We start from the raw sequence: 26,618 nt of genomic DNA, 5'->3' as shown, positions 1-26,618 counted from the left end.
CATTCCACTTTGCCTTTCCCTCCTTCCCCTGCTCCATTCAACGCATCCTTTAAGCCCCAACTCCTCCAGGTCTAAAGGACATATAAGCTCTTGGCCGTGGATGCTTCTCAACAGGAATGTGGTAGGAAAGAGTTTTACTCTTCATTCTTTTTTTAAACCGATTTTTACTGCATGCATTGATCTTTTCATTAAAATACTTTTAATTAACACATTATCGGAAGGAAAATTAAAATCCACCCCCAAAGCAGGACCGCCGTCCTGCTTCGGTAAGCGGACTGCAGGGTCCACACTGAGGATCCTCGCTGCCTGGGGGAGGTCCACATTGAGTGTCACCACCTTTGCTCAGCTCCGGGGGGGGGCGTGCGTTAGAGCTCACTCTAGGACTCCCCCAGGGGCTGGGGCTGGAGGCTGGGTTGACTTGTGGTATAACCGAGGGGCACTTGGTGCGTGGGGCCCACCAGACTAGGACGCAAGAAACCAGAAACTTGGCCTTGGCTCTCTCACTCATCCGTCATGAAACCTCTTTGGGAATCAGCTCCTCGAAGGTAAAATAAAGGGACAGACTCGAGCTATGGGCTCAAATGTTTCAAACCAAGTCTCAGTGGGGATTTCTCCCCCTCCTTCACACTCTTAACAGCCCGAAGAAGCAAGAAACAAACAAACAAACAAAAAACCCTGTTGGCCTTACGTCCCGTGATTTAGGTTATGAACATGTTGATTTTCTCCACGTGCTTTTGAAAAGCAGAACACTGCTACCTCCCAACCGGTACAATGGACTAGAGGGTCCCCTTCTGCTCCAACAAAACTCCATTGAGCTTGTCTATAATTAACTTCTCATTTTCTTAAGATGTGCCTCCTTCAAAAAGCAGAATAAAGGGGGAAAAAAAATCCCAGTTAGCTGGATTCCAGTTCATTGAGGGTTTACTGTACGAAGCCACGCTGGAGAGCCCTCCGGCCTTGTGAACATGCAGTCTGCAATCTGGACACCTTTTATTTAATTTCAAGAATTCCCTTTGCACGGCAAAAAGGGGTCTGAGGAAAGCAGAGCGGCACAGATGAGGGGAAGGCAGAAGCAGAGTGCGCACACACGTGCTCCCCGGCTGGGAGAGAAGTGGGACCGACGGCAGGAGCGGAAGTCATTCTTGACACAAACAAGGGTCCTGGGGTGTGCCACCCCACCCCAGCGCCTGGCCATGCAAGACGCAGAAATGGAGGCTGTGGCCCATCAGGACCACAGAGCAGATGTACTGACACGGGGAGTCCTCTGGGCGCCTCCCAAGGCGCCTGCAGGGTCTGGAGCAGAGAAGGGTCTGTGTCCATGTCCACGAGCGTGGTCGGTTAACAGACAGCACCAGTTGGGAGGCTCAGGGCAGGAGAGAGACTGAGGCTCTCAGACGCTAGCACCTACTGGCCCCGGCCCTCCTGGGAAGAGACTCACTTCCTCGATGGCTGCCCTTGCAGCAAGAGCCTCTCCCTCACCCCTGTGCCCTGGGAAACGAATAAATCATCAGGATGAGGTCTGAGCCAGGGTGCTAGCTGCCTCTGGAGGGCCAGGTCACTGCTGTGCAGTGGAAAGATGCTGCTGCACCAGGAAGAGGGATTGGAGGTGGGAGGGACAGGCTGGGGGCCGGGGGCCCTCCCTCTCGCCCAGCGGTGCCCACACAGGAAGAACCTTCTGGAAGCACAACCCCGGGCATTTTCTAGTCCATCTATTCCCCATTCCCAGTAACCCCATGAGTTGGCCCCTGTTGCTTCTGATTATTTTTGGTGGGTCAGGGGAAAGAGAGAGGAGAGAGACCAGGCCAGAGAGGTCTCTCACGTGCCAGAGGTAGGCAGTGTGTGTGGTGGGGACACTGCGCTGGGGGCAGGGCTCTGGTCCCAGCCCTGCCACTCTCTTCTGTGTGATCTCGGGCAAACCATCTCACCTGTGTCTCACTTTCCTCAGCTATCAAGTCAGGAAAATCCTATCCCACGTACCTCAGAGGGATAGGCTAAGGGTGAAAATAGATAACGGATAGAAAACGTGTTTAAAAAAGTATAAAGCGCTATTCAAACGCGAGGCAGTGTTGTCATCACGGAGATCCATCCCTTAGCACGTCCCTCCTCTCACCGGGACACCTTCGCTTCCTTTTTTTAGGGTCTCTTAACTTTAGGACCTATTTCTTTATCTCAGAAGGGTTCCGAGACTCCCTGGTGGTTTCCCCTGATCACAATCTGTGACCCCAGAGGCCCAATGGGCACGCTAGGTGTCTGAGGGGGGGTGCCGGAAGAGGGACCTATCCGCTGTCCTTCCGGCACCTTCCCTGTGCCGGCCCCCTTGGTCCACCCTATGAGAAGAGCTGGGCTGTCCATTCAGGCCGGACAGGTCTAGGGGACCCCTGCCCCACACTCAGGGGACCCCGTCTGGAGTGCAATTCCTGTTCCCGATTTCCAGCAGGTGGCGGGTAGAGGGAGGGAAGGCGCCCCGAGAACCAAGGGCAGGATCGGATCGTGGGGCCTCAGGACGCCCCCGGGCTCGCCCCCGCCCCCTGCTCCTGCCGCCGGGCCCTTCCCTCCCCCGGCCCAGCCCTAGTCTCGCTCTGGCGGCGCCTGGAGGGGCCGCTGGGCGCCGAGGCCCGGTCCGCCGCCGCTGTGCACGCGCAGGTGGTCCTTGAGCGACTCCTTGTAGCGGAAGCTCTTGCCGCACTCGCCGCACGTGTAGGGCCGCTCGCCGGTGTGGATGCGCTGGTGCTTGAGCAGGTTCTGCTTGCGGATGAAGCTCTTGCCGCACAGCGCGCACTGGAAGGGCCGCTCGCCCGTGTGCAGCCGCTGGTGGTTCTGCAGGTGCTCCTTGCGGCTGTAGGTCTTCTCGCACTCGGAGCACTTGTAGGGCCGCTCGCCGCGGTGCGTCATCTGGTGGCGGATGAGGCCCGAGTGGCAGTTGAAGCTCTTCTCGCACTCGGCGCACTCGTACGGCCGCTCCTTGGTGTGGCTGCGGTGGTGGATGATGAGGCTCTTGCGCACACCGAAGCTCTTGCCGCACTCCGGGCACGAATAGGGCTTGCTGCGCGCGCCGTGCAGGAGGAGGCTCCGGCGGAGGCCGCCCGGGCAGCAGCTGCCGCAGCCCCCGCCGCCCCCGCCCGCGCCCGCGCCCCCCGCGGCCCCGCCGCCGCCCGCTTGGCCGCCCGCCTGCGCCCCGCCCGCGCCCCGCTCGCCGGGCAGCGCAGGGAAGCCGTCGTCCAGCAGCGCGCCCCCGCCGCGGCTCGGGGGGCCGCCCGAGTCCTCGGGGGGCGCCGGCAGCGGGGGCAGGCTCTGCGGGGCGGGCGGGGGCTGCGGCGGGGCCGGGGGCGGGTTCTTCACCATCAGCAGGCTGTCACCTGGGGGGGAGACACGAAGAAGCGACATGCTGACACTGCTCGGTCCAGGACTCACGCCGTCCCTGCAAGGGGGCCCCGGGCCTTAACTCGTTCCTCTGCGGCTTCCCGCGAGTCACAGGCTAGCCGGGCCTCAGCTTCTCTAAAGGATGAGGGGACTGAACAAGGCAAATGATCACGTTCCCTGTGCTAGAGAGTTCCCCAACCCTCGGAGTTGCACAGAGCCACCAGCTGGAGAGCACCTGAAGCGGGTCAGGCAGGTGGCATGCAGTTAGGATAGGAAACACCCCCAGATGCCAGGAGCCGGTGGGCGGAGGAACGGTGCTCTGCGGAAGTCCCCTTGGAAGGCGGAATCGCCTGGAAATAATAAGACTTAATTGTATTCTGATGTTCAGTATTAATTTACCTACGGAGAATCTCCCGACTGGAGGGAGACAGTTTGCCAGAACCTATCCCAGGTGAAAAGCCCGTCTGAAGGCCTACAGGAGGGGAATGCAGGGGGCCGGGCGCATAACCACCCTGCGATTTGCAGTTACGTCTCCACTAAGCAGGCAGCCTTCGGCCTTGTACAGCGGCGGGGTCAGCCGGGTTGATATGAGTCCCACCCTGGCGCCTGACCCCGCCTGGCCGCGGACCACATGTGACTGGCGCTCTCCACATCCTCGTGTGGAAGTGGCTGCCCAGCCAGCCTCCCCAGGAAGCGCCTGTCTCGCTCCTGCAATGATGCCCTTTCCCGCATCCCTGAGTCTCCAGGGTGCATGGTTCCACACTACCTTGGGATCAGTGGGGCACAAAGCCCAGGCTCTGAGCATCGGAGCAGCAATCTTAGGCCCAGGACTCCGACTTCCAAGGCACTACTGGGTTTGCTGACTGTATTTAGGAGTCTTCCCTTTCCTTCACCCTCCATCACCTCCTCGATCCCCAGTTCACAGTCCTTTCTTCCTGCAGGAGCCCCCTCCCCGTGACATGTGTTCCTTACGTGACACTCCTAGACAGACTGGGCCCAGCCTGGCCCCCTCTATCCCAACCAACACTGACCAGGCAGAGAACCATTTCCATAGGACACCGGCCAGGGGCAGGGGCCACCGTAACTCGCCTAGCCTCGATCCAGGATGTCATGCCGTTGATCCTGCAGGTTTGGCTGTGGCCTCTGTCACAGCTGCACTGTGGGCCTTGCTTCTCCTTCTACCCGACTGGCTACTCTCACTCCTTCATGGGTGTTATTCCCAAGAGGACCCCCAAGGAAACCACATGCATGTAAACCTCCATCTCAGGGACTGTTTCCCAGGAAACCCAACCCCAAACAATCCTAATCCTACTCTGATCATTCTTCAAACTCGGACTGAGCACCAGACCCCTTCTGTCCACTGCCTCCCTGCTCCCCCCCGCCCCCCGCCTCTGTTCTCCCTTCCTGACCCAGCTTAGCTCCTGTGCCCCCTCTGCCCCTCTCTCCTCTGTTGGGCTTGCCTGGGGGACCCCAATGCAGTGACAGCAGTGACAGCACTCAAGTAGCTGGAGAAGATCACACACCTCAGACCCTGGCATCCTACCCCATGACTCAGCATACCCCACTTTTCCACTCTCCATGGGGATTACGTCACACCTTCTCCTCCCGCCTCTAACATGAGGACTTGAACTCACTGGCCAGTAACTGATTCAGATACAAGCACGGGACCTTGTTCTGGCCGATGAGATGTGTTGGCTGGGAGGCTTCCGGGAAAGCGTCTCCTTGGAGACAGTGCAGGAAAAAAGATGGCCCTTCCTTTCCCTCTGGGTCTGGAGGTGATGCTTGGAACAGCTGTGGCCAGCTTGCTCCATCCACACCAAGGATGACCGAACAAGCAGTTGGAAAGAATCTGGGTCCTTGATAATACAGCTGCATCCTTGAACCAACCAAGGCTAAAACTGGACCACCTCTTAGTTACATAAGAGAATAAATGTCTTTTATTTTATTTTATTTTATTTTAGTGGTATGCGGACCTCTCACTGTTGTGGCCTCTCCCGTTGCGGAGCACAGGCTCCGGATGCGCAGGCTCAGCGGCCATGGCTCATGGGCCCAGCCGCTCCGCGGCATGTGGGATCTTCCCAGACCGGGGCACAAACCTGTGTCTCCTGCATCGGCAGGCGGACTCTCAGCCACTGCGCCACCAGGGAAGCCCGATAATAAATGTCTTTATTCTTTAAAGCAGTCTGAATATTCAATCAATTGTACGTATGTAAAGAAACCCCAGTACAAACTCTGGACACAGAGGCTCCGGTGCGGTTCTCTGGTAGGCAGTACTGTCCCTCATCACTGTGCGGGGAGCATGACACTCCCGACCCCACAGGGAGTAGATAACAGAAGCTTCATGCTTAGGACCCTCCCAGACCTGGTCCTGCGGATCTCCCCTTTCAGCTGGTTCTGATTTGAATCTTCTTGCTCTAATAAAACTAATTGTAAGTATAGCACTTTCCTGAGTTCTGTGAGTTGTTCTAGGGAATTACTGCACCCGAGGCATTAATGGAGACCCCTGAATTTGCAACCAGCTGGTCAGAAGTGCAGGTGGTCTGGGGACCCTCGAACTTGCAGCTGCTGTGTGAGGTGAGCACAGTCAGGTGGAGAACGAGGTGCTTCACCTGTGAAGTCTGGCCTAATGCCAGGTAGTTGGTGTCAGAAGTCCTTGCAACCTGTAACTCCCCAATCAATCTAGCCCCAGGCTCTCCATCTTCAGACTCTTGACATTGCTACCTGGATGTCATCTCAAGTTGAACGGGTCCAGAGGAGAACACCTAATTTACACAGCTAACCTGCTGCTTTTCCAGGACTCACCATTTCAGCAAACAGCACCACCATTCGCCCAGTGTTTCTGGATCAAAACCTAGGAGTCACTCTTGTCTCCTCATCCACCACAGACAATCCATCAGGTATATTTCCAACCATCACCTCCTGACCTGGTCTCTTGACCCACTACATTAGCTCCTACATGGTTTCCCTGCTTCTGGCTCTTTCTCCCCACCTGACTCCGGTCAATTCCCAAACTTACGTTTTAAAAATGTAAACCAGATCATGTCACCACTGTGTTTAAAACCCTCCCTTAGTCTCCTTTCATATTAGCATAAAATCCAGACGCTAACCTGGCCCATAGATCATACGTGGTCAGACCCCTCCTTGTCTATTGCTCCAACCTCATTCCCCAGATGGCCTCCCTATGGCCTTCCCTTTTGTGGCCTTCCCTTCCCCAGCAGCCCCATGGTCAGCTCCTTCTCATGATCTGGACACACTCAAGTGCTTCCTCCTCTCCTGCCCCGACTCCCATCCTCCTGTTCTCCCTGAGTCGTTACCCTCAGAGCACTTACCACCCCGACTTGATCTTGTTTGCCTGCTTATGGTCCATCACCGTCCCACAGAGGGAAAGGCCCCTGGTCCTTCTTCACCACTTACTCCAAGTGCCTGTAGTACTGCATAGCATAGAGCAGGCACGAGGTAAATATTTGTCAAGTCACAGAGACTAAAAAAGGCTGGAATCACCGTTTTAACCAGTTTTAACCCAAGGCAGTACGTGGGAATTTCAGGAGGGTGCTTTCAAATCGTATCCTGTGATTTGCGAGTGTGTTTTGAGTACTGGCATCCGGGGAGGGCGGTCTGGCCCGAGGTTCCCCACTCTCTCCAGAAGCACCCGGTAGCCACTGAACTCCAAACCCCTATTCATACTTCCTGCTTCAGTGGAGCCCCATGCACATTACTTCTGAGGGAACCAGACTTTTTTTCTGTCTTACACTAACTATCAGAGAGCAGAGAGTAATACCCACTCATTAATATATAAAGCCAGGAAGCCTTTTGACTAAAATGTAATGTCCAGTTAGGCTGCCATCTGACTTTGAGTTAAGCAGGACACCAGGTCTTTCTCTCTTGTTTATGGCAGGGCCAGGGAAGGGGGCTGGCATGAACATGTATATATTACTGCGTTTTACTCTCTAGCCCTGCCCCCTCTCCCCTTCCAAGCCCCCTCCAGAAGACGACCACATGATGCCACGTCTTACCAAAAGTCTACCTGGTTGTCCTGGGCAACCACAGCACTAGGTGGGTTTTAAACCCTCAAAGAAATCACAGGTGAGATACTAATTTCACATTCCAACATTAATGAGCGGAAGGCAGGTTCATTTTGGGAGAAAGACAAGAGGCTCTGATATGAGGCTCTAGTGACTGGGTGGGCAGGAGAAGCATTTCCAGACAGCCCTCTCTCCCAATTCTGGGCATTTCTTCCCAAATGCAAAGTTTCTAAGGCCTCCCGGAGACAAAACAACACAGGGCAAACTGTTCTAGGAGTCGCTCGGCATATTTGAACTGGAGAAGGAAAGCGTGTTGGTAATTTGCAAAGCCTGTTGATTTCTGCACGAGTTTCTCACATTGTTTTCACAACCACGCAGGTCCCAGGAAAAGGCTCCTTGAAGCCCACACACTCTTAGCCAAGTTGAAGAAACCAGAAGGCAGCGCTGAGGGACAAAGGTTTGGGCAGAGTCTCCTGGCACAATGTTTGGTGATCTGGTACCCCTGCCTTCAGGGCCAGGGCTAGAAATGGTGGCCTGAGTGCTGCAGAGCATGGGTAGCATCCACCGTTATCACTTCTGCCTGCCCTCACAGGCAGTCCCCTGGATGTCCCTGTCACACCCCACCCCACCAGCACGTTAGAAAGAGGACAACTGAAATTCTGTTTTAGACAAGGATGTGCACCGTTCCTCTGCCATCCCATGCCCATTCCTCCGGCCCCACTTGCTCTTCCAGAATGAACTAAGTTTGTCTCACAGAGAGTGAGATCCCCTCACCTGGGTTTTAAATGTCCCTTCAGATTCAGAAATAACCCGTGTCCTCAGCTCTGACATGGATTTCGAGCTCTTAGAGGGTGTCAGGCATGTGAGCAAGGAACATACGATTAATTGTCCCATCACCACCCCAATCACCCAGAGGACATTAAGCCAGCCGTTTCAGTGGTACTGGCCCTGGCAAGGAATGTGAGCCTGATGTTACGTGTTACCTAATCCACCAACACATGACAAAGGTCCTCGGCCAGTAAGGGAGCTTCCAAAAAGACCCAAGAGACCCAAGTCAGGGGAGATATTTGGCCTCATACTTGTCGGCAGAAAAAAATCCCCTCTTCCTATTTGAGCTTCAGGATCTTCCCAGTTACTCTGGGGTGTCAGCTGCCTTGGGTGCTCTGGTGAGTGTTTCCTAGTGTGTGAGCCACCTGCTGCCATCACCTGGGGCTCAGACACCACGGCCTCAGCTCGCTCCCAGCCTGCTCGCCTTTCCCTGTTGTTATGGGTTGAATTACATCCCCCCAAAAGATACATCAAAATCTGGACCCCCCAAGTACTTCAGAATGTGACCTTAATTGGAAATAGGATCTTTCCAGGGGTAGTTAAGATGAGGTCATACTGGAGGAGGGCAGGCCCCTGATCCAATGTGACTCGTGACCTTATAAGACACAGACTGTGTGAAGACAGAAGATTGGGGTGACACATCCACAGACCAAGGAACACCAAAGATCACCAACAAACACAGAAGCTAGGCAGAGGCAAGGCAGGGCTCCCCCACAGCTTTCAGAGGGAGCATGGCCGTGCCGACCCTTTGATTTCAGACTTCAGGCCTCCAGAACTATGAGAGAATAAATTTCTGCTGTTTTAAGCCACCCAGTTGGGTATTTTTGTTAAGACAGCCCTAGGAGACTAACATACCTGCCGTCCTCCAGAAGGAAAGGGGACAGTGCTTTGATACAGGCCTTCGAAAGCCTGCCGTGACAGAACATCATCCTATAAGGGGCTAGGCTGGGTGAGCAACCATCCCTGTGGACAAAACACCCAGGGGCCCCACTGGATGCACACTCACCGGGGCCAGAATCCAATCCGAGCTCTCCTTCCATGGAGTCGCGAGGGCCCCACGGGTACGGCTGCTCCTCCTGCTTTATCCAGGACAAGATGTCGTGTGCGGAGATCAGAGACTCTGCTCGGGGAAAGAAGGCAGCTTTACAGCCTGTTCCTTTCCACCGAGCATCCCACCGGAAGTTCGAACACTGCCACGTGCAGAGGCCGCTGCTCTGCTCAGAGGGCGTGTGGCAGTTTGGGTATCCCTGTCCCCCCGCCTGCCAACAGCCTCCCCAGATGGGACCTCACTGGTGCTGCTGCCAGGGAGGAGGCTGTGTGGCGGCAGAGTCAGGACCGGAACCCAGGTCTTCTGGCTCTGTCCTCAGAGCCCCAGGGCCATCCGCGGGGCCAGGCCGGAGGGGAGCCTGGCCTCTGCCGGCCCACAGGACCAAGGGAGGAGAGGTCGGCCTTCCAGATGGGCCACGGCAGAAGCGGTGGACAAAGGTCATTAATAGGCACTGCAGTGGACACTGCCGCCTCTCTGTCGGGAGGGCGCTGCTTGCTCCTCTGCCCTGGACCCCTTCAACGTCCCCCCCTTGTGAAGTTGTAGAGTTGACAAATGACCCGGAATCCTAGATTTTACAGCTGCTTCTTTTCCTGGTGTGTGGGGATGCATGAGACTTTGGGGTCACAACCAGCAAACAAGATGACACTGGCCTCCTCCAGCTCTGCAAGCGTATGTGAATACACGTGCACACGCACAGTGCACACGCACACAAATGCACACGCACGCCCACACGCACACGCACACGGGGCCTGGGCGGGCAGAGCTTCCCTATTGTTCTTTTATGCTTCCCTTTATGCCTGGACTCTCCCCAGAAGTTTCCTGGGAGACATCTAACTGCTATTCACTCAAGGAAGATTCCAGGAAATGTAAATTACTTTCCTTCTGTCACAGAAATATATACAACTTTTAAAAGGCTTTTTAATTATATTTCAGAAATCAGTGAAGTCATTTTAGTATCAGTTCACTGACAGTACAAATTATCAGTGTGATGATTACTTTAGAGAAATCCTCCCCACTTTTCTAATAGTTTTATGCCAAAATGTGTACAAAGTTGCCACCTGAGGAACACACTGTAGTTTATTCCCTCAGTCTTTCACTGGACTTTGACCAAAGTGACTCAATCAGATTGATTTTCTGGCAGTTACAAAAGTCATCCTCCCCGTGCTCCGACGGCGTGCTCACCTGAGTTGGGGTCCGTTGGGATGTCCCTCTCCGCCAACTCCTGCTGAGCCCACACGCACGGCGGGTCTTCCTGTTTGATCCGGGACAGGAGGTCTTGGGCAGAAGCTGGTGAGTCTGCTTGTGGGAACAGAGCAGCAAAGGTGTCGGGGGACACGGAAATGCCCGCAAGGCGGTGCTTTAAGTCTCTCGTGTCAGGCAATTAGTTTTTTCCCCTAAACATCAGCAGTAATTTTTCTAGTTAATTAAAGCTTTAGGTCAGCTTGGCCTCAGTTGCTGGAGCTTTTGCCGCAAATAAGTGGATACTACACGGGGTGACCTAACAGTGATGTCATCGAGAGAGCTTTCCTGTCCTTCAGGAACTTAACTCCTTCAACCGAGGTTCACGCCTGAGGCCTGAGCAACACTGTGGAAGGAGGTCTTCCTCCTGCAGGGACCATCCAGGAAAATGACACCTTCCAGGAAGCCCTTTATCTTAACCATCTTTTTTTTTTTTTGCGGTACGCGGGCCTCTCACTGTTGTGGCCTCTCCCGTTGTGGAGCACAGGCTCCGGACGCGCAGGCTCAGCGGCCATGGCTCACGGGCCCAACCGCTCCATGGCATGTGGGATCTTCCCGGAGCGGGGCACGAACCCGTGTCCCCTGCATCGGCAGGCAGACTCTCAACCACTGCACCACCAGGGAAGCCCTATCTTAACCATCTTAGCGGGATTTTTCTAAGATGTATCCTGCACGTTCTTTCCTCTGCAGAGTCTATTAAACCTCATTTACCCTTTATTGCCTTCTTATCTCTTAAAGATCCCTTTGAAGCTCTGTGATGCTCTCTGAGGAATGGACCGGATGAATTGGGAAGCGGCTTTCCTCTGCTTGGGGGCTGCTATCACTTACCTATGAGTGTGAGGCTTTGACTGAGGGATAACTTGTGGATAAGTAAAGAGCTACCACGTGTTAATATATCCTGTGACGGTTAATTTTATGTGTCAACTTGCCTAGACCACAGTACCCAGATACTGGGCCAAACGTTATTCTCGATGTTTCTGTGTTGTTTTTTTGTTTTGAGGAGTTCAACAAGACCTTGAGTAAGGTGGACTGCCTTCCATCATGTGGGTGGGCCCCGTCCCACCACCTGACAGCCTTAATGGCAAAAGACTGACATCCCGAGGAAAAGGGAATCCTGCCGGCAGACTGCCCCAGAGGTCCAGTTGGCAGAGGCCAGCTCCTTAAATTCAATCGCTCAATCAATATCTCTCTACACACATGCGCACACACACACGCACGCATGCACACACCCTGTTGACTGTTTGGAGAACTCTGGCTAATAAATACATATCTTCTCTAACAGAGATCTCACGGACAAAGTCCAGCCGGAATGCCATCGCAGAGGAGCTATCCAGACCACCCGACAGGACTGCGGCCGTGCGGGGCCTGACACAGAGCCAGCAGCCCTAAGTGCTTGGTTAAAACAACGAAAGCTCTTCCCGCCGGTCAGGAGCAGGTCTCACGGACCCACAGATTCCCCCACCCACGGGACCTGTAAAACGCCTCGCACTCAGTACTTCTGCAGATACTACTTTCCAAGGGAAGAAAGGAACAGTTGACAACTGGTGACACAAAGAAGAGAAAACAGAGCGGCTAAGCCCAGACGTGCTGGTAACTCGTCCACGTCGTGCGCCGGGTCTGTGCCTCGTGGGAAACCCCGTCTCTCCATCCATCCTGGACCCACAATCTTCCATTTTCAGCTCAGGCCTCTGGCCTGGCACACACGTCAGACAACGCTGGGCGCCTGCAGACCACGTTGGACCTTTCCTCTGCCACCCGGCTCGGGCGGCCAGTCAGCCCACTCACCGGTAATGGACTCCGTGGGGATGGCTCTTTCCTCCAGGCCCCGCTGACCCCGGGCGCACAGGGCCTCCTCCCGCTTCACCTGAGAGGGCGCGTCCTGTGCAGGCACCAGGGGCTCTGCTCCTGGGGACAGAGAATCACATCGTTTGGTGCCGTTTTCATGAATGATGGTCAGCTGGACGTTCCCGGGGTCAGGAGCACGGCTGACAGCACCGGCCAGGGAAGAGCACAGGGGTCTTGGGTTTCTCTGGGCAACTATGGGGAACCCCCAGGAGAAGGACCTGGGAGCAGAGAGGCGATTGACGTTCAGGACAAGGGGGTAGGCCAAGCCACAAAATGAGGTGTGGTAAGGCTGGGAGAGGGTTCCAGAAACAGCCCACGCTGGGTGGGTGCCAATCAGGACAGGCCATAGGTCTCCCTCCGTGTGGGAGACATTCGTCCTTGTTCTGCACACCAGTCAGGAAGAGTGGGCCAGACAGACACACACAGACACACACACACACACACACACGAAGTTAGACTGGGCAAAGGGAAGCAACCCCGTCCCATTCCTGGATGGATAACGCACAGCATCCTTTTGCATAAAAGACAGCAACATATCTTCCACGCAGACCCCATGACGTGACCACAGGGGCATGCTCCTCTTATGAGGGTCTGTGGTGTGATGTATAACACTAGCCCCAGCAGGAGCCAGCAGGAGAGAGACCACATGAGGAAGTGGAAGACACGGATCCTGGTTTCACCTCTGCCCCCAGCCCAGAGGATGAGTCACTCGCCCTCTGTGGCTCTCAGTCTGCTCGGTCCATCCATAAAAAGGCCACAGTGGTCCCTGTTCTATCTGGCACAGGGATGGATGATAACTCAGTGGAATGGCTGAGGTTACATTGCTTTACTGTGAAAGGTCACCACAGCTGCTGACCTCAAACATTTGTGGTACCTGAGACGGGGAGGAGCCATTTAGACGAAATGTTCAGAACAGGCAAATCCATAGCAACCAGGGGCTGGGGGGGCATAGAGAACAGGAGTGACTGCTCATGGGTGCGGGGTTCCCTGTGATGAAAATGTTCTGGAATTAGATAGTGATGACGGCTGTACAACTTGGTGAACTGAATGATACACTTCAAAAGTGAATTTACAGCATGTGAATTATATCTCAATAAAGAGAGCAGAATGGGGGGAGGGGGCTGCCTTGAGCTACCTTCTAGGGAAGTTTCAGTGAATACACCCTCCACTGAAAAGGGAGGGAGGGCAGAGGGCGCCAACGGGTGAAGGTTCCTGGGATAAGGCAGAGAATACAGTTCAAGGACCAGACGTCACCTGGCCCAACAGTGCTCCGGAGAGCTGAGGTCCCGAGAAGCCTCGCACCTCCCATCACCAGGTGTGACGTTCTCGGGGAACTGGATCCTCAGAACGTAGGATCTCCCCTGAATGAGGAGAAAGCCTTGGAGGGTAAGGCTGCCTGTGATGGGGCGTCTGTGAGAACGGGGTGAGGCTACTGAAGAAGACAGCCAGGCACGAAGCAGTCGGCCACGCACCCCACATGCACCACGCAGAGCCCCCTCTGCCCACCTCCCTAGGCTGGAGCTGCACTCAGGTCTAGGGCCCCCATCAGGCCTGGGAGGCTGCAAGGCACCCCCCGCCCCTCTGCTTTCTCTTCTCTCCAGCTTACCTGGGCACCTCGAGCTACACGGTTCTGACCCAAAAGACAAACATCTGTGGTGCGCTTTCTGGCCCTGACACTCTTCCTGTAGGTGACCGCCAAATATCAAGGGCAGCAGAACTGGCCCCACGAACAACTCAGGAGAAGCCCGCCTGGAATTCATGCAGGGATGGCGGTGCTTCTCTCCCACCCTGCCCCGGACCTAGGGCTGTCTTTGGCTGCCATCACCTGTGTCTGGATCCATCAGGATTTCTCTCTCTTCTGGGTCACGCTGCTCCCACACGCAAGGCTCTTCCCGGGGCTCGGCCTGGGGTGGAGCATCTGGCTTGGACACTGGACCTTCCGAGTCTGGAATGAGGTGGAAGGGAAGGAAGAGCTGAGTGAAGCTGATCAATGGGCCCTGATCAAGGGCGATGTGGAGCTCTCCCCTCCCCCATCCCACCCCAGCGGTCCTCTAGGTGGTGGCCGTTATGTGAGTACGTCAGGTCATCTCTCACGAGGAACTATGAAAACAAGTCAATAGATTCTCCAGTGTCTGGTGTGGAAACAGCTGGTCTCTGAAAGCCAGCAGCAGAGCGACTGCGGCTTATCCAAGGCTGCTGGGAGTCCGCGCGCAGTGATGCTATTTGGCTGTAGTTCCACACTGGCAGCACCACAGTGTTCCTTCCTGCAGTGACAGGCCCTGTTGTCACGGTCCATTCTGCTACAAATCATTCTAACTTCCTAGCAGGCAAGCAAATCGTTTCTTGAGTTTCCATGAGGTATAAACATGAAACACCTTGCCCGGGGGTGGTGCACCATGGGTCGAGAAGCATCTCACTCCCCACTCCCGAGGTGCCCGCCACAGGGGAGGGAAGGCGCCCTTACCCAGGGACATCAGGGTTTTGTAGTTCTCCTTAACCAGGTTGTTGTAAAGCTCCTTCTGCCATTCATCCAGGTTCTTCCACTCGTCCTCAGAGAAGTACACAGCAATGTCTACAAACGTCACCGGAACCTGGGCCAACAAGAGTTTTAGTCTGGAACCTCCTGCTCGCTCCTCCCCGTCACCAACTCCTCATCAGGGGCACTGGGCCCACTCCATCCACGGCCCCCGTCCTCCCCATCCCGCCCGGCCCGTTTCAGTGGAGTCAGTCCACTCTGTTCCTGATCCTCCTGTGCCTCCAGTAACCATGATGGTCACCACTACCTTTTAAAAATTAAGCATTTAGGGCTTCCCTGGTGGCGCAGTGGTTGAGAGTCCGCCTGCCGATGCAGGGGACGCGGGTTCGTGCCCCGGTCCGGGAAGATCCCACATGCCGCGGAGCGGCTGGGCCCGTGAGCCATGGCCGCTGAGCCTGCGCGTCCGGAGCCTGTGCTCCGCAACGGGAGAGGCCACGACAGTGAGAGGCCCGCGTGCCGCCAAAAAAAAAAAAAAAAAAAAAATTAAGCATTTAACCACATCCTTTGTAATTTCACTTTTAGGTAAACTGGGTACCTGAAGGTAAAGCTTTTGGCATTCAGGGTGACAGAGATGCAGCAGGTTCCTGGAGTGCGTATCAGCGAGCCAAGTACGATAAAACCCTGTTACAGAACCTGTACTTCAGTCAGGTCACCCCTAGGTACACAGCCACGTTTTTGTCACTAAAACTTGCCCGTGCTAAGGCTCCGGAATCTTGATCTGTTTCGTGCACTGCTATATCCCAAGCATCTAGAAGCATGTAGTTTGGAGTCAATAAATATTTGCTGAATGTGTTGAATAGCTGTTGCCAACACTAGGAAGGTCCCACTGTGGCCCAAGTCATCCAGCATCCAATGTCAGTCACGTGGTGTTCAAGGTCATCTAATCTGCTCCATAAAGCGGTTGTTTCAGGTCGACAAGGATTCTCGTCTGTACTCATTTCAGGCACTCACCATCATGGCCTCATCTCGGACAGAACTGTTCAAGATGGTTTCACTTCCAAGACTTCACTATCTGACCTTCACTTCTCTGACCACATAGCCTTACCTCCTACCACTTTCCCACCCCTGCTGGACCAGCCTCTCCCTCTCGCTCTGAAATCCAAGCCCTGGGTTCTCCCCAAGGCCCTAACCCTAGTCCGTCCGTCTTTGTACCTGACACACGGCACCTTTGTGTGAATAAAAAAAGCAGCACTCTTGGTGTCAGGCCTGCTGGTGCACTGCTTGGTAAGTGGGCAGTGCTCGTACACAGATGATAAATGCCAGCCCTGGTATCAGGTGCTCCTCACCCTAAGGGCGACTGGGCAGGTGCCATGTGCAGACCTGTATGTCACCCACTGACTGACTCCCATCTTTAGAAACGGAACTAGAACTCCTAATTCCCTGGACCTTCCACCAGACTTCGGCAAATTCCCAACCTGGGAAAACGGATACAGGCCACTTTCTTCATTTTAATTCTCTGCTCTAGATAAAAGTCACAAAATTCTGCAGGTGACAACCACCACACACTCAGGCCTCCTGGCCCCAGCCTGCTTCGGAAGCCTTCTGGTGATCTTGCTGGCGTCTCCCTGTGTTCCCCGGGGGGCTGCTTTCGCACTCTTCCCTCTCCCCGGCGCTCCCCAGGCCTTCCGCCATCTCCTCCGGTCTCCCCTTGATGGCAGGTCGCTGTTGGCAAACTCCCGTCTCTGCCCTCCTTCTCGCCAAGCCAGCACCCCCGCCCCCCGCGTGTGCCCTTCATTTCTCCTCCTCCTGCCGGTGAAACTCAACCCAAACCACCTTTTCCCTTTGGCATTCTCCGTCTCTCCGTCTCCCCCGGTTCCGCCTTCAGGACCCCCAGCCCGAGAGGAGCCCCACTCCACTCTGCCACCACAAATGAGTCTACTCTTCCCTTTCACTTGACACACCCCGAGACACACGTTCTGTGCTCTCCTCCCAATCCAGGCATCCTTAACCCCCGAAATCTATGAGCATCCCCTACTCTCTGAAACCACATCCTGAGAGGTCATCAGCCTCCTGCTGTGAGCTTTCACCCCCTCAGACCTCTCTGAAAGGTCAGACCACCTTCCTGGAATTTCCTCCCGCTTGGTCTCCACGACCACGCTGCCTCCTGCCCACCCGGTTCACGTCTTCTGTACCTGCTCCGTCTTCCTCCCCCCGGGACCAGGGTTCTGCCCTCACCCTGCCCTGTTTCCTCACTTTCCCCTCGGCAGTTTCATTCTTTTCACAGGTTCAGTGGTTACCTCTTTGCAGATGACACCCTTCAGCGTTCCTTCCTCCCTTCAAAGTTCACATTTCAATAGCCTTCTGAGTGGCTTCATTTATTCATCTTTTTTTTTTAAGATTTGTTTTTTTGATATGGACCATTTTTTTGAAGTCTTCATTAAATTTGTTACAATATTGCTTCTGTTTTATGTTTTGTTTTCTTGGCCGCGAGGCATGTGGGATCTTAGCTCCCTGACCAGGGATCGAACCCGCACCCCCTGCATTGGAAGGCGAAGTCTTAACCGCTGGACCGCCAGGGAAGTCCCTATTCATCTTTTAAGTACCTCAAGCTAAATGTATCCAAAACCAAGTTTGTTGTCTTTTCCCACACACCAACTCCTCTGCCCACCCCTTCACCAGTCAAAACTCCAGAATCATAGTCCCACAATTGGAAATAGACAGCACTCTGCAAAAACCTCACTCTGCTAGGATGCAGCAGAACTCTGAGACATGGGCCAAGATTGCAGGGAACCTACAGCCTAGCCAGACAGGAAAGAATATCCATGAATTATCCATGAACAATTAACCAATTAATAGAACCCACGAGGCACAGAGACGCCGAGACAGCGGCCTTAACTTTGACTCTGACAAAGAGAATCAAGGCCAAGAGTCTACAATGAATTAAAACCACTGCCAGCAACATTAATGAACATCCTCATGGTGCTTTATGGTTACGGAGGTTTTAAAATATGTCTGCAAATTCTCTGACAATCCCTTCAAAAAATAAATCCAACTTTCCTCCTCTTGAGTGCAGGATTGAGTGACTTGCTCCTAACAAATAAATAAAGAAGTGACGGTGTACAATTTCTAAGACTGGGTCATAAAAGACATTGTAGCTTCCATCCTGGTCTCTCTTTCTGGATCACTCGCTCTAGGGGAAGACAGCTGCCATGTTGTGAGAATGCTCAAGCAGCCCTGTGGGGCAGGTCCAAGTGGTGAGGAACTAGCTAAGGCTTCCTGCCAACACAGGCGAGTGAGCATACTGGAAGCCGATCCTCCAGCCTCAGTCAAGCCTTCAGATGACTGTAGCCCCGGTCATCAGCTTGACTATAACTTCATGAGACTCTGAGCCAGAACCACTCAGCTAAGTGGCTCCTGAATTCTTAACCCACGAAAATTGCAAAATGATAAATAATAATTTTTTTAGGCTGCTAAGGGTTGGGGTCATTTGTTACATGGCGATAGAGAACTACTACAATGAGCTACATAGAGTTGTCCCATCAACGAAATCAGTTAATCCTCACAACTCCATGAAGTAGGCATATTATCATCTTCATGTTACAGATGAGGACACTGAAGCTCAGAGAGACCACCTGGGAATTTACTTACTAAATTACTTACTTATATTTCACTTCTTTCCAAACAGGAATTGAGGAGGCTCAGAGACAACACAAAACATAGCTGACCTGCGGTAGGAAAACCAGCACATGGCAAAGCCAAGATTCAAACCCAAGACTTCTGATTCTGGACCCCACAACCATTCCATTGTTCTGTGAGGGTATGTGTCAACTCAAGACCCCCAACGCCTGGCCCAACACACAGAACGCACAGCAGGGCCGGGGCGCAGCACCGAGTTAAAGCAGAGCGCAGACAAGGGCAAAGGGCAGCGTGGGAGGAGATGCCACCTATGCCGCACAGCAAGATGTTATATAAGCCAAAGTCTACAAAAACGAGCCCCTGGGGGCTGCAGTGGTGGGGGTGGCTTAGGGAGGAACCAAAGTCACTGTTAGAACTCAGCTCTGCGTGGCCTCAATGGATCACTGTCCAGCACCTCCTCCGGCAAAGCCACTGGGTCGGCTACCAGATACAAAGACTAAGAAGGCTCAGTCCCTTATGTGGAAGCGTGAGCCCTCCAGCTGGAGAGTCATTCGGCAAACATTTTTTGCTGTAAGCCAGGTACTGTTGTAGGCACGGAGACACTGCAGTGAACCAAGCAGAGGGAAACCAACCAAGAGACAAAAAAAAAAAGTATTTAAGAAGCCTGATGTCATAAGTGCTTTGGAGGAAATGAGAGCGGGGACCGAGGAAAGAGTGAGCTGGGCCTGGGTGGCCAGGGACAGCAAGCCAGGGACAAGCTGAGCAGAACCCCTAATGGGAGCGACGGGGCGGGGGCCCTTCAGTGGAGGAAAGTCCTTGCCATGGGACCATGGGGAGCAACGAGTGGGCAAGACAGGGTGAGGGGGAAATGAGGTCGGATGGGTGGGCCAGAGGGAAGGGGCCATTGACGAAATGGGGGCTTTTATGCTGAATAAGATGGGGAGCCATTTGGGGGGTTTTAAGCAGAGGTGTAATATGACTGATTTGTATTTTTTCTTCCTCCTTATTGGGGGTACGGGGGCAGGGAAGAAAGCTACGAATATTTATTTTTTAGCCTCGCCGTGCAGTATGCGGGATTTTAGTTCCCCGACCAGGGATTAAACCCATGGCTCCTGAAGTGAAGTGCAGAGTCTTAACCACTGGACTGGACTGCCAGGGGAGTCATGACTGATGGATATTTTTAAAGAATCACTCTGGCTGCTCTGCTGAGAACAGACTGTATGGGGGCGGGGCCCAGGATGGAGACAAGAGGACCAGGGAGGAAGCCACAGCTCCAACAGATGAAGGCGGGAGCCGTGGAGGTGGGGAGGAGTGGCCGGGCTGTGCATATGTTTTGGAGAAAAATCAGATGGTATTTACTAATATAGCGGAAGTTGGGTGTGAGAAAGAAAGGAGAGAAAGATGACCCTAAGGCTTGTGGCCTGAGCAGCTGGAAGGATGCTCTCGTCTTCGACGGAGAGGAGGGCGACTTTGAGTAGAACAGGGGTTCAGGCAGACATCGGGGGTTCAGTCGGGTCGAGTTAAATCTAAGACATTTACTGACATCCTGACGGAGATGCTGAAGTAACAGGTAGGAACGTGACTCTGCATTCAAGGAGGAAGTCTGGGCCGGATACAGAGACAGAGCGGGAGGGAAAGACTGCCTTTGAGAGTTGGCAGCGTCTCAAACGCTGGGCCTGGATGAAATCATGAGGGAGGGAGTGTAGCGAGTGAGCAGAAGGTCAGGACGGAGCCCTGGACCCCTCCAAACGCCAGAAGTCAGGAGAAGGAGGGGAAGCAGCAAAGAAGGCTGAGAAGGAGCAGGTAGTGCTGCAGGAAAAGAACCAAGGGGCTGCGGGGATCCTGGAAGGCATGCGAACAGGCGTTTCAAGGAGGGAGGGGTCTCCTGCGTGAAATGCAGCTGACAGGGCAGGGAGATGAAGACGGAGGCTTTAATACCATGGCTTTAACAACCCTTGGCTTTAATACCACGGATGTCATTAGAGCCTTGGCAAGACCACTAGGACGGAGAAGCGGCAGCAAAAGCCTCAACCACGTGCGTTCCAGGGAGAATCATCCAGTCACCAATTTGCTGGAATACTGAGAACAGAGGAACATGTTAGATGTAGACCCCAGAGGATGCAAGAGCAGAATCCAGAGAGTGAGAAATTCCACAGGACAGATGGCCTAGTTTCTTCCACAGATAAACTACAAGGAAAAATGAGAGAGATGGAGGAGGAACTTACAGACTGAAGAGACTTCAGAGACACAGGAATCACAGTGTGTGGACTTACTTGAGTTCTGATTCAGGCAAACTAACAGAAAAAATAGATAACATTTTTGGAAGAAGTGAAAATCTGAACACTGACTGGATATTGGAGTAGGTTGAGATCTTTGTTATGCTAGTGATAATCTTGAGATTATTACTTTAAAAAAAGAGTCCTTACCTTTTAGAGCTACCTACTGAAATATTTACAATTAAAACGCCTGCTGTCTGAGATGGGCTTCAAAATAAAATGGGAGGGGGATGTGGGTAGGGAGTTAGACGAAACAAGACTGTCCAAGAGCTGATCATTGCAGAAGCTGGACAATGGATTCGTGAGGGTTCATCACACGATTCGATCTACTTTTGTCTAGGTTTGAATTTTCTATAATAAAAAGGTTAAAAAAGGGAGAGAGAGACAATGAAGAAAGAATCGGAGACAGCAAGTAAAGACAGCTGTAAAGAGAAGCAGAGAAATGAGGCACCACTGGAGGCAGTTTTTTTTTATTACAGAGACGGGCGACGCTGCAGGCGGGGATGAGCTAGTGGAGAGGGAGGAGGTGACGAGGCAGGGGACAAAGGGCAGATGCTGCGTGACTTCCTGGAGCAAGTGAAGGGGTGGGGTGCAAGCCCACGGTAACAGGAAGGCAGAGTACACGCAGCCGCACGTGGAGTCTCCGGAGGGTGACCCCATCTTCTCAGGGGCGTGCTGACTGAGCCCGCAGGCTTGATGAGCCGGGGACAGCAGGAGAGAAAACGGAACAGGAAACGGAGCGTGAATTCTGAACTGTGAGGAGGGCCCACCGGAGGGCGGTGGCCATGACTCAAGTGACTCTGGGTGGCGTGGTCTGGGTCAGTCTCCAACCATTCAGAGGAGCAGACACAAAGACAACCAATGACAAAGGGTCATTTGCAGGTGCCAAGGGGGAAACCCAAGCATGAGGAGCTGTCGGAATGTGTGGACGCCCAGACACCTGGGGGCGGGCGGGGACTGGGAACAGTGAGGGCAAAGGCTCACAGGCAGGGCCTGCGGGCTCCGTGGGGCATGGGTGGAGGCCAGCCTTGCTGCAGTGGAACATTCCAGACGAAGTGGTTAGAGTGGAGGCAGGCTTTGGGAAGAAGACACTGAAGTCAGGCAACAGGGAGCCAGAGACGCTTGTGAGAAGGCCTGACAAAAAGAGCGTTGTCCACGTGGGCTGGTCCTCTCCGCCATCCCTGCCCCTGGGGACCGCCACTTACCTTGGGGACCTCGCCCTTGCTGCCCGGGGGCAGCCGCAGGACCCAGAAGTTCCTGTTCCTCAGCAGGTTCTCCATGTTCTCCAGCCGCCTCTGCAGCAGCCCGTACTCCTGCAGCAGGGTCCCCAGCACCGCCCACTTGCCCTCCATGTGGTTCCCGAACTCCACGGCCGTCTTCTCGCAGTCGGCCAGCTTCTTCTCGGCCGTCCCCGTCCGGCCCTCCAGGTTTAGCAGCTGGCTGGCCTGGGCGTCCACCTTCCTCTCCACGGCCTGGATGGCGGCCACCACGGTCCAGAGGGAGATCTCTGCCGTGGGCAGCTGGGGCTCTCTCATCATGCGGTCGGGGAAGACGGGTGCCCTATCTGGGAAGGGTGGGAACTGAAAAGGCATTGGTCGCCGGGCGTCCATGTCCCATTCCTGAGCCTGTGCGACAAGGGAGAAAGTGACAGCGGGGATGAGACCCTGTGTGAGGAGGCAGGGTGGCCTGAGAGCAGGGGACAACTCATCCAATGCTGCAGAGTCTCGCTCTCCTGCCAAGCCCCTGCCTCTCAGGCTACGGTGTTCCTTAACATGCCAGCAAGAGCTCGGGCAGCCACCCACCCAATCTTCCCACTTCCCACCTGCAGGAGTCAAGCTGGCCACTAGTTTGCCACCCCACCTTGACCCTTGAGAGGTCAAGGCTGTGGACCCCTGCCTAAAATGTCACGAACCACTTCCCTTGGTGAGCCCATCTGTTTCCTTCATGGGCTAGACTTAATGATGAACTCTAGAGCTGCCCAGTGTTTGCTGTTTCAAAGTAAAAACTTTCATGTCAGTCACCTGCCCCTAATCTTCCCAGCCATCTCTAAGCAGGTTAGGGCAAGAATGATTATCTATCTCTGCTTTAAAGATGATGAAATAGAGCCACAGAGAAGTGGCCGGTCATTCCACAGCACCTCGCTGCGCCGTCAACTGGAGTAGTTCTAGGTGCTGCAGGTGACAGAAAACACAGTTCAGGTAACTGGGCTGCCAGCCTTTCCAGCAGGGCTGTGGCCAAGGGAGACACCGGGAGCAGGAGGGCAGACGAGCAGCTGTGTCTCCTTATGTAAGTACGTATTCATAGTTTCCAAAATAAAAGTGGGTTTGCCAAAAAATGTCATTCACCGAGGAGAGGAGGAGGGGACACCTCTAAGAGGAAGAGGAGACTTCCCAGCCCCCCCTGCTTCCCAGGGGGGAGGGGTACCTGATGGTCCCGGCCCTCTGGTACTCCCCCCAGCTCTGGGTCCTTACCCTGGAGGGCGAGGTCCCCTGGGTGCAAGTTAGGAGCTGAGCCCTATGACCAAGAGTGGGGTGGTGACTGTGCACTGGTGACCTGGGAACTGGCCCCATACCATACCAGCTACCCAGGGCTTACTGGACAGCAGGGCTGAAATGGCCTCTCCTTGCCACATGGGACAGGAGGAGGTGTCATTTTCTGTTCTCTCCGTTGCTGCTGAAGAGGCCCTCAGGCTGGGCGCAGTGGAGACCTGTTACTTAGAGGTGAGCAGGGCAGGGAGGGACAGGCATGCTCACTGCCCTCTCTAACTCAGAGCAGCTGTGACAGCCACAGAGGAGCATCACCCAGCTTCCAGGGAATCACTCCTGACATGGGAGAAAGGGCAGCAGGACCTGGGCCCCAGACCCTGCTCCATAAGGGGCAGTAATATTTCCAGCAAAGCCATGTACTGGGGCTCATTCAGGCATCATTCCAGCCTGGCCTACAGAAGGGGGCAAGGGCTGATGGTGGAAGTTCAGAGAGTCACTGGGCCCAGTTTACTTTTTGCAGGTGTTGGGGAAGAAAAATTTTCCTTCCACCCTTCTAGGTTCTTCGGCTGGTCTAATGGGCGAATTGACATAAGACAGATTAACATGAGAAAAACGAAGTTTAAAAACCTGTATACCGGGGCTTCCCCGGTGGTGCAGTGGATAAGAATCCACCTGCCAATGCAGGGGAAACGGGTTCGAGCCCTGGTCCAGGAAGATCCCACATGCCGCGGAGCAACTAAGCCCATGTGCCACAACTACTGAACCTGCGCTCTAGAGCCCTCGAGCCACAACTCCTGAAGCCAGTGCGCCTAGAGCCCGTGCTCCGCAACAAGAGAAGCCACCGCAATGAGAAGCCTGCACACCTCAACGAAAGAGTAGCCCCCGCTCGCCACAACCAGAGGAAGCCCGCGTGCAGCAACGAAGACCCAACGCAGCCAAAATAACTAAATAAAATCAAACAAACAAACAAACAAAAACAAGTATACCTCCTGTATACCTGGGAGAGACCCAGAAAACTGAGTTACTCGCCAGAAAGGCCCAGGCCACTACCTTAAATACCATCTTCAGCTAAAGACAGAAGATGATGTTGGGGGGGGTGGAGGAGTCAGTCACAGGAGGTGACCAGGAAAAGAACAGGACACAAGGGTATACGGGTTTATGCAGATGTAAGTCCTTGCCTTCTCCACTGGTAAGAGTTCTCAGAGACATTGAGTCATGCTCCTCTTCCTGGTAGAGCGACGGAGATTTCTCTTTTACAGAGGGAACTCCTACTTGGTTTTCAGAGCTTCTCCCGTGCCTGCAGCTTCTCTAAAATAACCATCTTAAAATAATCCTTATGCCAAAGAGGCATATTTTGGGGCGGCAAATTCTGCTTCCCTATACAGGTTTGGAGACCTAAAGCTGAAAAATGATCAAACAGGACACGGCAACTCCTGGCCGACTTGTCAGAACCCGGCTGGCTGAGAACCAGGCCAGGGACAGAGGAGGCTCCGCGGGGTCCAGCCCAGGGTCAGCGCCCACACTCTCCTCCGGGCAAAGCTATCCAGGCCTCTCTCAGCATCACGTCCTCGTGTTTTACACACCGCTCTGGAGCTCTGACTCCGGAACTGAGATCCTTATGGACCTTTACGAAATGACTGGTGCCTATTCTCAACCCCAGAGGCGCTGATTTAACCGGTCTGGACGAGGCTTGGGCGTCAGGAGTCTTAAGCTGCTCAGGTGCTTCTAATGTGCAACCAAGTTTGCCCACCGCTGGAAGGAGGGCAGCATCACCTCTCAGCGGCCCCTTTCCTCCGTCACAGCCGGTGCCGGGGAAAGGTGAATCGCTCGTTATGCTCGGTGAAAGATGGCCATACAACGTTTAAAACATCTTTTCGTCAGAGTGGCCGCAGTGTGACCTGATGAGGTACCCAGCGCGCCCACGTCGCCGGCCCGGCGCGAGTGCGGCCGGCAAGCCCCTTGGCGAGCCCGGGCCGGGGTGGGTGACGCGGTCACGGCCCCGCCAGGGCCCGGGGACCGCGCGTTCCGGGCCCCCCGCCCCGCGGGGCCTCCCCGGGCGCCGGCTCTGGGCCCTGCCGGCACGCGGCCTCGGGCGCCCTCCGCTCCGGGGCGCGGGCGGGGCCTGCGAGGGCGCCGGGCCGGGCCTGCCGCGCGGGCCCCCGGCGCCCCGGCCCACCCAGCCTCCGTCCCCGCCCCGCGCGGCCCGGGCCCCCAGCCGCCCGGCGCCCACTGCCCGGCGCCCCGCCCCGCCCCCACGGCAGGCGGGCGGCCATGGCGCCGGCGGGGGTGCACCCACCTGCATGGGCGGCATTCCCTCGGCCATTTCCCCGCGCAGCGCCGGCTCCTGGTGGCAGACCTCCTCCGGGGGCAGAGCCTGCGCCCAGCTCCAGCTCCCGCTGTCCAGCCCCAGGCCCTGGATGCCCAGCTGCTGAGGCTGCGGCCGTGTTGACACAAACTGCATCCTGGGAGCGCTGTTCCCCGCTCGGGCCGGCCAGGGAGAAGAAGAACGTTTTCCAGGCGCCTTCCCCCTCGCCGGGGCCGGACAGCTCCATCTACAGCCCGTAGGAGCAAACAGTCCCCTTCGGCGGCGCTCCCCGCCCCTCCGCCGCCCGCGCGCCAGCCAATGGCCTCCGAGCTCCTGCCCGCCTGCGGGGACCAACGGGGCCGCTCCGGGGCCAGGGGGCCACCGCCGCCCCCAAAGTGGCCCTGCGCGGGTATACCTCTCATACCTGCCTGCCCTAGAGTCCCCAACAAGGCAGGCGGGCCCTGGGGCTGGATTTCTGTTAATTCGGCTAATATTTATTGGGCATCCCATCCCAAAGGACCTGACCCTTTTGAAAAATTGGCAATTGTCTCCAGACTCTTTGTTCTGGCCTTTCCTCTTGCCTCACTCCTTTGCAACCTTCACCTCCCCACTCTCCCTCTTCTCAATCCAAATTTACCTGAATCAACTCCAGGCCTTTGCATTGGCCTGGATGACAGAGAAGTGACCTGGTCTGTGTCAGAAGAGGGCCAAACTCTTCCTTCCAGGTAAGGTGCACTCACTGCGTCTTAACAGCAGCCTCTTCCAGAACCTTTAAATGTAAGTCAGCGTCACTTTGAAACGTCAGGCCAAGTCAGAGGAGGAGCGGGGGAGAGGACAAGCTAGGCTGATGGAGAAGAAATGGGAAGGGGAAAACTCATTCCACAAATATTTACTGAGCACCTACTATGTGCCAGCTGCTGCTTGGGCAGCGGGTGGGCTTTGCAGTTTGATATACCCGAGTTTAAATTCCAAAATCACCACTCATTAGCTGTAACTGTGAGCAATTTCACTTCTCTGAGCTTCACTTGGTCTCTTCATATATAAATGAAGAAAATAATGTCTATTCCACAGTTACAAATCAAATGAGAACAGTGCTT

The 26,618-nt window shown here is 54.7% G+C and overlaps 1 protein-coding gene across 2 annotated transcripts; it reads right to left on the bottom strand.

Moving 5' to 3' along the window:
- Positions 1 to 182: 182 nt before the first annotated feature.
- ZNF282 (zinc finger protein 282) lies at positions 183 to 25,789 on the bottom strand. Of its 2 annotated transcripts, none has more exons than XM_081244338.1 (8): positions 25,513 to 25,789; positions 21,936 to 22,355; positions 14,807 to 14,933; positions 14,168 to 14,287; positions 12,283 to 12,402; positions 10,441 to 10,557; positions 9,217 to 9,330; positions 183 to 3,356 (listed from the first exon to the last, which is right to left on the bottom strand). In XM_081244338.1, exons 1-8 carry the CDS (start codon positions 25,675 to 25,677, stop codon positions 2,569 to 2,571), a joined length of 1,971 nt encoding a protein of 656 aa, XP_081100464.1. In that variant the 5' UTR covers positions 25,678 to 25,789; the 3' UTR covers positions 183 to 2,568. The 2 variants fall into 2 exon arrangements, with proteins under 2 accessions (XP_081100464.1, XP_081100465.1); XM_081244339.1 differs by having other exon boundaries at positions 10,441 to 10,554.
- Positions 25,790 to 26,618: the final 829 nt, after the last annotated feature.

Source organism: Mesoplodon bidens (assembly GCF_964165515.1).
Source record: "Mesoplodon bidens genome assembly, chromosome: 9".
NCBI classification, from domain to species: Eukaryota; Metazoa; Chordata; class Mammalia; order Artiodactyla; family Ziphiidae; genus Mesoplodon; species Mesoplodon bidens.
Note: the sequence above shows the minus strand (reverse complement) of the source record. Positions and strands in the feature narration are given on the sequence as shown.

Coding starts and splice junctions, on each gene's coding strand:
- ZNF282 (XM_081244338.1), bottom strand. CDS start 25,677: ATGCAGTTTGTGTCAACACGGCCGCAGCCTCAGCAGCTGGGCATCCAG. Junction 14,288..14,806: donor CAAAACCCTGATGTCCCTGG/GTAAGGGCGCCT, acceptor ACCTCATTCCAG/ACTCGGAAGGTCCAGTGTCC. Junction 9,331..10,440: donor CCCAACGGACCCCAACTCAG/GTGAGCACGCCG, acceptor TTCCCCGAGCAG/AGTCTCTGATCTCCGCACAC.